This window comes from Alosa sapidissima, chromosome 1 (genome assembly GCF_018492685.1).
Source record: "Alosa sapidissima isolate fAloSap1 chromosome 1, fAloSap1.pri, whole genome shotgun sequence".
Lineage (NCBI taxonomy): Eukaryota > Metazoa > Chordata > Actinopteri > Clupeiformes > Clupeidae > Alosa > Alosa sapidissima.
The window spans coordinates 3,789,133-3,800,380 of record NC_055957.1 but is presented as its reverse complement, the minus strand read 5'-3'; the positions used below and the strand labels follow the sequence as shown (position 1 = coordinate 3,800,380).

Below are 11,248 nucleotides of genomic sequence, written 5' to 3'. Positions count from 1 at the left end.
GCGTTATTTAAAAGCTCCTGGTAGGTAATTAGAGCAGGTCTGCTCCCCTGACACACACACACCTCTGAGGAAGGCTGACCTGCAGTGTGTGAACACACTCCGACTCACTGAGCTCAATCCAATTCAATTCAAACTACTGAAGCACTCTTCAGCACACCAGTGTGTGTGTGTGTGTGTGTGTGTGTGTGTTCTAACCACATACACGTCCACAGTGGGGAAATAGACCCCTAAGCCTACATTTGTCTGCTAGTGTGTGTGTGTGTGTGTGTACAGGACAGAGTAACAAGACAGAGACAAAATGTGTCTGTCTTTCTGTCTTGCTCCCCATAGCAATGTGTGATAAATGTTCATTTAGCCAACACCCTCACACTCAGAGCAGAGCTGAGGTGTAACGCTCTATGCGCTCTCTCAGCCCTCACGGTGGCCGCTTAATGTGACTCTCAGGATCAGGATGACCATGAACCCAATGACCTCTTGGAGAGTTCACCCCCCCCCCCCCTCCCCCTCCAACAGAGTAGGCTGCCCTTCATCTAATAGGTGTGCTGATCTATCTGTCTTATAGGAGCTAAAATTCTCTTGGCTGCTCAAACTTTGGACAGTGCAGGAGAAAGCGCATCTTTATCTAACCCAAGCATGCGGTGACCACAGATCCACTGCTCTTAAGGAGGCTATACTGTATGCTTTCTCCTATCAGCCTTTCTCTATGAAGCCTCTACTTGGTAAGGATTTGCCCCCCCCCCCCTCTCTCTCTCTCTCTCTCTCTCTGTCTCTGTCTCTGTCTCTGTCTCTCTGTCTCTCTGTCTCTCTGTCTCTCTGCCAGCCAGCGCTATGGCGAGGTAATGACCCTTACCAGCTGCCGTAGGTCACCTACTGCGCCATGCCAGGCTGGCACTGGGGGGGGGGGAGGGGGGGGTACCGGGGAGAGAGAGAGAGAGAGAGAGAGAGAGAGAGAGAGAGAGCCCGCCTTGGCCACAGAGAGGTGATGAGTCACTCACACTCACTCAGTTACACACAGACACACACACACACACACACAAACACCACACACATGCGCGTGTGCATACACACACACAGGCCAGCAGTCTGGCTGTAAGCTTACACTTACACACACACACACACACACACACACACACACACACACACACACACACACACACACAAGCCAGCAGACTTGTGTCCGAGCTTACACTTACACACACACACACACACACCGGCCAGCCGTCTTGTGTTCGAGCTACATCATTATTCATGCATTAGCAGCACTGGGCAACACCCTTTCAAAACAGCCAAGGGACACACTCATGAGTCAAGACACACACACACACACACACACACACACACACACACACACACACACACACACAATGATCACCTGATCATGACATGACATGATCAGAGTACATAGAGCCAGATATATGGTTGACCAGCAGCATTGCTCACACACACACACACACACACACAGACACAAAAGACTGAGCACTCCCTGTGAGGGGGTTTACCACGACGGCACACACATAAAAAGACACACACACACACACACATACAGACACACACCAATTTATTTGTAGACACACACACACACTGTCTGACCCTTCTATCCATGACCTGTCCGTTCTCTGTATGAGCGAGTTCCTCACTGTTCTGTGAAACACTGACGCTCTATCTTCTAGGAAATGAGAGGTGCGTGTCTATCAGTGAGTTCCTGAAACAGGCATTGTGGGTTATCTCCCACCATCACAGATTACACACACACGTACACACACACAGTCTAGGGAACACTTCATTCATACTCACTCAACATGTTTGTGTGTGTGTGTGTGTGTGTTAGACATAGCATGGTCACCATGACCTTGTGTCCTGTTTCCTATACAGACCTGGTGATTTGATTATGACATACTGAATGTTAGTAAGACAAGTAGTCTGTTTGTGCACTGAATATGATAAAGACGTAGTAAAAGTGTGTATGAGTGTACGTGTCTGTGTGTACTAATGTGTGTGTGTGTGTGTGTGTGTGTGCCTCTCTCTAGCTGCTTTCAGACACAACCTCCGGAGTATATGCGGATCTTTGTCAAACGGAGGTCCAATCCTTCGGGTGGTTCAGATATGATGCTAACCTGCGGACATCATGTGTGAAGGACACTGACGCACATGAACAGAATCTCTGTGTGGTTGAACACGCACATGAAGAGAATCTCCGCATGTTCTTCGCTTCGTTCAGACACGAGCTCATTTACATAATGTCCGTCAGAAACACTAGGAGGGGAGCAGTAGAACAGCCGGCTAAGTTCGGACTTCCAAATGACCGTTTATGTTGTTCTGATATACGGCCCAACCGTTTAACATCCGCAGAACATGCGGACTTACACGTAGGTCTGAAAGCAGCTTGTGTGTGTGTACGTGTGTGTTTATTTGTGTGTGTACGTGTGTGTGTGTGTGTGTGTGTGTGTGTGTGTGTGTGTGTGAGGTGGTGGTGAGGGGGGCCATACCATGACAGGCATGTGGCAGACACAGAGCAGCGCTGACGTGCTACAGTACGCAGCCTCACATGCTCCTGCTGCTCCTGCTGCTGCTATCTAAAGCTCCAGCTGCAGGGCAACAACAGGGACGACCTTGCAGTCCCACAGGAGAGGACACGCACGCACGCACGCACGCTATTAATGTTGTGCCAGAGAAAACAAAGATTTTAACAAAGATTTCACCAATCTGAACTACTTTTGACCAGACCCCTTGCTTGTGTTGTCTGCGGTAAGCTATTCCCATCGCGCATCATCAGCACAGACAACAAAAATGTCCTGTTTGAGAGAAAAAAAATCAAAGATGTCCTGCTTGAGAGAAACCTTTGCTGACTTCATGGAGGGCAATTTCAATTGCTATTCCAGAAAGTTCCCAAGGGTCCTGCTTCCCAGCTTTTTTACGCCTCTCAGTACACAGAAAGGAGAGTAAATCCTGTGTACACATCTCCGCTCACACAAACGCCTCACACTAAATCTCCCCGCCTGCATTCTTGCTACGACATCCAGGTGACAGATCGTTGAGCGAAGGCAGAGTTTTTCCACGGCGACGAGGTGGGCTCATGTAAATAACTTTTACGCAGAGTGTCACTCCGCTAATGGAGTTCATAACACACACACACACACACACACGGTGACACTTCACTAATGCAGTCCATAACTAACACCGCGAGGGGAGATGATGCCTTTACGACTGCACTCGCACAACATTATGGACGGAGCCTTAAAACGAGATGGGCCAAGGAGGAACTATCTGGTCATCTGATATGCATAAAGCTCCAAAAATCAACAACTGTCTATCTAGCCTACCGTTTACAATTTGACAAAGTTCTCAACATCTCCTTCCTCGAGGCCTGCTGCCTAATACACACACAGAAACACGCAGACACACTTCCCTTACCAGCCAGACCATTATTACATCTTACTCTTCTTATCCTCTTACACACTAGAAACACACAGTAACAGATTGATAAGCCGTATGAGCGGTCACTTCCTCATCTTACTCATGAGAAACACACAGTAACAGATTGATAAGCCGTATGAGCGGTCACTTCCTCATCTTACTCATGAGAAACACACAGTAACAGATTGATAAGCCGTATGAGCGGTCACTTCCTCATCTTACTCATGAGAAACACACAGTAACAGATTGATAAGCCGTATGAGCGGTCACTTCCTCATCTTACTCATGAGAAACACACAGTAACAGATTGATAAGCCGTATGAGCGGTCACTTCCTCATCTTACTCATGAGAAACACACATTAACAGATTGATAAGCCGTATGAGCGGTCACTTCCTCATCTTACTCATGAGAAACACACAGTAACAGATTGATAAGCCGTATGAGCGGTCACTTCCTCATCTTACACACTAGAAACACACAGTAACAGATTGATAAGCCGTATGAGCGGTCACTTCCTCATCTTACTCATGAGAAACACACATTTACAGATTGATAAGCCGTATGAGCGGTCACTTCCTCATCTTACTCATGAGAAACACACAGTAACAGATTGATAAGCCGTATGAGCGGTCACTTCTTCTACTCTACGCTATGCAAATAAATCTGCCTTATGGCATCATATTTTATGAATATGCCACGTTGTCCCTATCCACACACACTCACAGATACAGACACACACACACACACACACACACGTGTGTGTACACTCTCTCTCTTACATGATCAATCTTTTCCCTTTCCTTCCTTCTTTTTCTGTTAATCATTCTAGCGCACACGCACACACACACACACACACACACACTCACACTCACATACACACACACTCACACACACACACACACACACACACACACACACACGCACACACACACTCACACATTCCTCAGGTTTAGTCTCTCACCATCCTTGCTGTCGACGGTCTTGGCCACCACGTCGGCGTCCGAGTCAAAGGTGTCCTGCATCTGCTGGCCCCGGAAGTGTGCGAGGTGCTCGGCCTCGATCAGGTCGCTCTCCTCCTCCTCCATAGGTAGCCACGTGCTGTCAATGAACCACTGGCCGCGCATCACAGGGATGCGGTCCTGCTCTGTACAGCGCCACACACACACACACACACACACACACAGATGAGACAGTTGCTCTGGCAACACTAAATACTTTGCACTTTGGCCACTTCCCTTGAAGAGCACCTGAGACATCTGATTTACTTGGGACCCACTGCAGCACTCTCCCAGTTCTTCTCTTCAGTGTTTTTGTTTTGTTTTGTTTTTTCATATAAGTTATATGAGATGAGAGAGGTGGTGTGTGTGTGTGTATATATATATATAACATGAGAAAGGTGGGATGTGTGTGTGTGTGTGTGTGTGTGTATATGAGATGAGAGAGGTGGGAGGTATGTGTGTGTGTGTGTGTGTGTGTGTGTGTATGAGATGAGAGAGGTGGGAGGTGTGTGTGTGTGTGCGTGCATATGAGATGAGAGAGGTGGGATGTGTGTGTGTGTGTGTGTGTGCATATGGGATGAGAGAGGTGAGAGAGGTGGGATGTGTGTGTGTGTGTGTGTGTGTGCATATGAGATGAGAGAGGTGGGAGGTGTGTGTGTGTGTGTGTGTGTGTGTGTGTGTGCATATGAGATGAGAGAGGTGGGATGTGTGTGTGTGTGTGTGTGTGTGTGTGTGTGTGTGTGCATATGAGATGAGAGAGGTGGGATGTGTGTGTGTGTGTGTGTGTGTGTGTGCATATGAGGTGGGAGGTGTGTGTGTGTGTGTGTGTGTGTGTGTGTGTGTGTGTGTGTGTGTGTGTGTGTGTGTGCATATGAGGTGAGAGAGGTGGGAGGTGTGTGTGTGTGTGTGTGTGTGTGCATATGAGATGAGAGAGGTGGGAGGTGGTCCCGCTCTGTAACAGAAACAGGCAGGGGAGCTGTTGGGATAAGGAAGATAGGAGTGTGTGGACAGTGGGTGCGCTTCATAAGACTGGTTAAGTATCAAAGGGATGCAGCTGTGCATTTGGTTAAGCACTGGTCCAGCAGGAGAGGGGGTGGATATTGGCTGTGCTTCAGAACACGTCAGTCATGATCTGTGAAGCACAGGACGTGAGACAAGAGAAAAGTGCTGAGCCGTGAACAGACCTCCTGATCTGTGAAGGACAGAGTGTGTGTGTGTGTGTGTGTGTGTGTGTTTGAAACAGGAGCTTTTGATCTACTAAACCACTGACCATACTGTATAGCAGTAGGCAATATTGCACTGCACAGGGCCGAGAGAGAGATCTTACTATTCATGACCGTTATCATAAACTTGTTTATCAATGCTTTGCCAGTACTGTAAACGTATTGTATTGCTTTGGAAATATTGTAAACAGGTCATGCCAGTAAACACACATTAAATTGAAAATAGAAATTGATTTGAGAGAACACAACGGCCAGGCAACCCTCACAGACTTCAACCAAAACAATAGTTAGTTGCGGTTAGTCCTAATGTGAACAGGAGGACACAGGAGAGAGAGAGAGAGAAAGAAAGAGAGACAGAGAGAGAGAGAGAGAGAGAGAGAGGTCCAATCTGAAGTGGCTTAGCACTGAGAAGCACAGAGAGAAACAAGATTCCTAACATTCCCATAATGCATAGCAACACCTTGTTTTTAGTTTTCCGTCTTCAGTTCCACTGAGCAATTGCCACAACAGTTTCCCCATGCGGTGGTGACACTTCCCCGTTTCACGTTCTTCAAAAAAACAAAAGTGATACTGTAAATGGGAACTTCTGGTTACAAGTATCCCGTTACTATCAGCAGATGGCAACTGATCCTGGCAGTGATCCCAACACAATAGCCTTCAGTGCAGGTATGCTACCCATTCTGAGGAGTCCCTCTTGGGGAGAGGGAGAGAGAGATGGGGTGGGATCGGGAAATGACCCAATGGGAGAGAGAGATGGAGTGGGATCGGGAAATGACCGATGGTCGCACGCAGCTTATTTACATTTACATGTATTCATTTGCATTTGTCCAAAGCGACTGACAGCAACGGAATACCATGTAAGCTTTTCCAGATCTAAGCTACGGAACTACACTACAGCAATTGTGCGCCTGCTGCGCCTCCGATTGAAAAAAAGTTCAACTCAAAGCGGAAAAGCGCCCACGTTTTCATAAAAACATAGCGCACCTCGTGTTTCACAAGCGGCAAAGCGTGTCCTGTCTGTTAGCACCCTAATGCAGGTCATACACGTTTCAGAATGACGACTTATTATGCACCTGTGCAGCACAGAGTACTAACAACAACTAGAGGAGGGACATCCGAATGACACTTTTACTGCCAAAAAACATATTCCATATATTGCACATGGGGGTAAATTTCATCTTGGGGATGGAATAGATGAGTTTTCTCCACACATTAGTGGATGAAGAAGGTCTCCTGGGCCTTAGTAGGAGATTCTAGAAGCGGTGGGGTAAGCATTCCTTTATTTTGCAAACTACAGACTTTTTCTTCAGAGTAGACAACACAAGCCTAATAACATCGGCACTGGTCCCAGAGGAGCAATGAGCAGAACTTCTATTTCTAGAAGTAAGGAACCGTTACCTCTGCAGAAAACGCTAATATTTCCCTTCGGTCTGGGACGAAGGGTGTCAGTGACATGCTAAAGGTAAGGTCTACGGCCACATCACAAAGGCAAGCTATCTGAGATCACCATGGCTATGTTAGTTCAACTATGTTCCCATCCTAAGACCCTGGAAAATAAGTATTTTCTCAGTGGTGTTCTCCAAAACCTAAGCTCACAGAACAGAATGAGTTCTTCGGGTGTTCCACAGCGCCATGGAAACCTGCTCTTCCAGGAACTTCCTCCTGACGTGAGACAGCTGACCGTTCCTGTTCATTGTGTGGCCTGTTATCAATCATTCATCACTACGGTCTAGTAGACAGACAGCTGAGTGGCCCTTCAGGGCCACCATCACCACTACAATGACCTGATGTAGTCATAAAAACACTTGACATATTACGCAGTTATGACACCATACAACAGATACGGACCAAAGATTCTCTAGATGCTTTATCTCTGTATGGACTGCAAGGTCTGACTGCTGGTGAAACACGGGCTTTGCGTCTCAAGTGTCAGCATTCCACTGTCAAACAACCTGCAGTGCATTCGTAAGCACTGAGCTGTCTCAAAATAAAAACATTAAAACACGCCCTCTCTCTGATATAATTACAGGGGAGCACGTTGACTTACAAAGGGTACATCTAATTATCTATGAACATAAAGAACATACAGGCCTAGCACAAACCCTAAAATACACGCTGCAACAAGCACTACAAAAAGCACTCTATGCTCTGAACCTCAGACTGAGCACTCTAATGAAGTTTGCGTTGAAAAAGCATTGGCATCTTTCTGTCTGTGCGGCCAGCAGCAGCTCTCTGCGCCTCCTCTGAGATGTTTAAGATAGCATAGTACTGAGAGCCCTTCATTCATTAGATTTAACTCACACACACACACACACACACACACCTCATCCAGTGGAAAGAGTTGAGGAAAATCACAGATACAGATCAGAATGACCACTCACTCAACAATTAACATGTACAGAGCTGAAACGCATCACTGACAGTTGCAGATGGATTGGGATGGTTTCAAAGAAATTCAGATTCAAGGAGATCTGAATGAAGTAGCCTAACCTTAGCTATACAACCAGTCTAGTCTGGGTCTAGTCCTTCATTCACTGCAAATAGTTTCTACTCACAGAGTACAAAACGACGAATACTTACGATTCCAGTAGACTGGATAGCACTCCTTCTCTCTGACATCCACCTCGTAGAGACCCCCTCTCACACAGACTGCTTCTACGCTGATATTTATACTGTCCAAGTCTCTCTCTTCCGATGATTCGGACCGCTCGACAGATTCTATTCTGCCATGCGCTATAGTTCTTGGCGCAGTTTGCGTTGGCACTTCTCTCTGTGGTCCGTCCAATACTGCTGAGCCAGTGGCCGTTTCTTGCGTGTCCTGTGTTTCGTTACCCGCGGGACATGCCCGGCTGAATATGCCAGGATTCAACTCACAGTATTTACGGTACGCTACCTCGATTTTTAAAGAGTCGTGCCCAACGAAGGGCTTCCAAGTCTTCTTGTCCTCTTTGTAGAACCATCGGACCTCCTCCGGGCCCAATTCGGTGACGACTTCGAAGCGCTGTCGGGAACTGTTGGAGCGATGCCTTTTTCTGCTCTCTGGCGGGGCAACATTTCCGTCGTTTTCCCTGTAGTTGAGGGTGCGGGTGGTCCCGTAGTTAAAGTAACCCCCGTCGCTGTTATGAGGGTAAGATTCGTCCAGCATCTTATCACGCTGGTTTAATGTTAGCTGGTGGCTGTTCTGGAGCAGCGGCAGGTGTCTGTCAAAACCCGACTGCACCGCGTGCATCCCTGCCCCAATTGACGACTCGTCATAGGAGCAGACAAACATCTCGTTTCCCAGACCCCACTCTCTGTTGTTATTGTTAATGGACGACACTCCACCGCCAGGACTGAGCGGAGGGCTGATAAAGGGCGACTTATTCGGGAAACTACTCATAACTTTGACTAGGTGTTCACTTTTGACATTAGCTAGCTGGCTAACGGTGGCTATCCACAGACAGGAAGATTTTTACACAAGTGGGTGATCATGAATGAAATGTATGTTATGATATCATAGATTTCAAAAACTTATCATGCTGTCCATCTCATTTGGCTAGTCACTTGCCACAGAGCACCCATGAAACAGCTTTAGGTAGCTATCTTAGCTGTGCTAACTTACGGATAACGTTAGCTAACCAATAACTGCCAGCTGAATGACACGGCTGCCTTTTCTCTTTTTCCGCGACTTCTACCTCTAAAGTAACGTACCAGTAACAACTGAGGCGGCCTCCTTCTCTGCGAGCCGGTGTTGTCATAGAGCCTTTACTTTTTTTTACCGCTTGCGGTAAATTATCATTGACCGTCATCCGCACCCGCCATCGGAAGAGCCACAGAATCTTTCATGTCAAACAACTCACCCGGCTTGCATGGTGACGACAGCTGCGTGATGCGCAATTCTTTCACGCAGGCATGGATTTACGCAACGGCGGCGCGCACGTACTATCTTGTCACCGCTTGTGACCAGAGACTAGTGAGTGACAGAGCCCATGGATCCTACAGATCAGCAACTCGGTGAACATTGACAGCGACCGTTTGTTGTTCAGTGAGATCGCTGTCGTCAGTGTTCTTCAAACTTCCTTCTAACGTTAACGTTAGCCTACTCAATCCAGACTCCAGGCAGCAGAGCATGGCAGCTCGCAGGTCAATCCAGTGGTCCCATTGTACCGAATTTTGGTTGCAGTTCCACCAGAGTTCCACTGGGGGCGATCGCCATGAGTGCAGAATGAATGGGAGTCAATGGAGCTAGACGGCTAAATTTGTCTCTTTCACCTGATTGTCGTTGACAAATCTCAGATTTGATTGTAGTTTGTATAACTTCAACATGGGTTATAGGTCAAAAGTTGAATGAACGAGTACTTATGTCCTTTTGATTTCTTACAGGTTGGGTCGTTGTTGCCCATAACACGCTAGCATTGTGCTAATGAATGACGTCATTGAAACGTTTGAAAGGCTTTTTAGAACAATTAAGTGACCTTAAAAAATATAATACTCAAGCAATTGTATTTTCTTTGCCTCCCCTTTCGAATACAGTATTCAAATTACTTGAAAAAAAATTATATCCCGAGAAAAGTGGATTTTGAGGGGTACAGCTCTATAGACCTTCATATATTCTGCACTCGTGGATGAGCGCCCTCATGTGGAACCACAGAAGGAACTGCAACCAGTTCAGAAACCAGAAGTTTTCCGAGTGGCAGTTCTCCCCTTATTAGACATTCTCTGGACATTCTCTGTTTACATGAACCACGTGACCTTAACGAATTTTGAACACCCATTGTAGGAACTCTACCTTTATATGGCTCTGGTCCAGATGACAGAAAGGTGAACCTGGAAATGTTGAGTACACCAAAGTTTTATCAAAGATTGTTAAGGCAGAGCTCCAATCAAAACGAAAAACGATGGTTCCATGCTATCCATATGGGGTTACATGCCCACCAAGTTTCGTCTACCCCGGTCTTTCAGTGTCCCGGGAATCCTTGACGTATATTTGGACATGCGAAAAAAAAAAAAAAAAATCTGACTAAACCTATATGACGGCCGCTTCGCTGCGGGGCGGTCATAATAATTTAACACACGACAGTTGGATAGCCTACTTCATCATGTCCCCATGCCTACATTTTTGTGAATAGCATAGAGATTGTTAAAAACAATAAAGTATGGCTCTCCATTTGGGACATCGAAAACGTATATTTTTAAAGGTCTCATTCACTGAGAAACCGTTTAATACTTGTTACTTTCGAAATACTATAGCTCACTCCAAGTTGCATATGCATGCTGCACGTGAAAATGATCTTCTACCCCCATTGCCCGCATTAGCCAATGAAAGAAAATACACGGAAAAAGAAGCGAATCAGAAAGAGCCCTTCCCAATGAGGCCAAAGGGAAACTGACTATTCATGGCCTCGCCCACCTTGGCTTGTGACCGCCTACAGGAAGACTTTGCGGCTAGGGGATTGTCTCTCTGCAGCTAGTAGGAGTTAACAGCAAGTTGCTAACATGGCAGAAAAAAAAATCGTGCCTGTGTTATTTGTGGCAATAACACATCAATGTTGCATGTCTTGCCTTAGAAACATGAGTTGAGGAAGAAATGGTTCGGATTTATCGTTGGAACACCACCACCGAAGTAGTGCAA

The 11,248-nt window shown here is 46.6% G+C and overlaps 1 protein-coding gene across 5 annotated transcripts in view; it reads right to left on the bottom strand.

Moving 5' to 3' along the window:
* Positions 1–9,502, bottom strand: part of ddhd1a (DDHD domain containing 1a) — a 49,268-nt gene extending 39,766 nt beyond the window's left edge. For 2 of the 5 annotated variants that reach the window (XR_006030900.1, XM_042087098.1), the window contains exons 1-2: positions 8,218–9,502; positions 4,378–4,560 (exon numbers count right to left, since the gene is read on the bottom strand). Coding sequence is in view for 4 of the 5 variants with exons in the window: in XM_042087098.1 (XP_041943032.1) it covers positions 4,378–4,560; positions 8,218–9,016 (982 nt within the window). In the remaining variant the exon portion in view is untranslated. The remainder of the gene's footprint in view (positions 1–4,377; positions 4,561–8,217) is intronic. The other 3 variants (XM_042087081.1, XM_042087088.1, XM_042087110.1) reach the window with 3 other exon arrangements.
* Between the last annotated feature and the right edge of the window lie 1,746 nt (positions 9,503–11,248).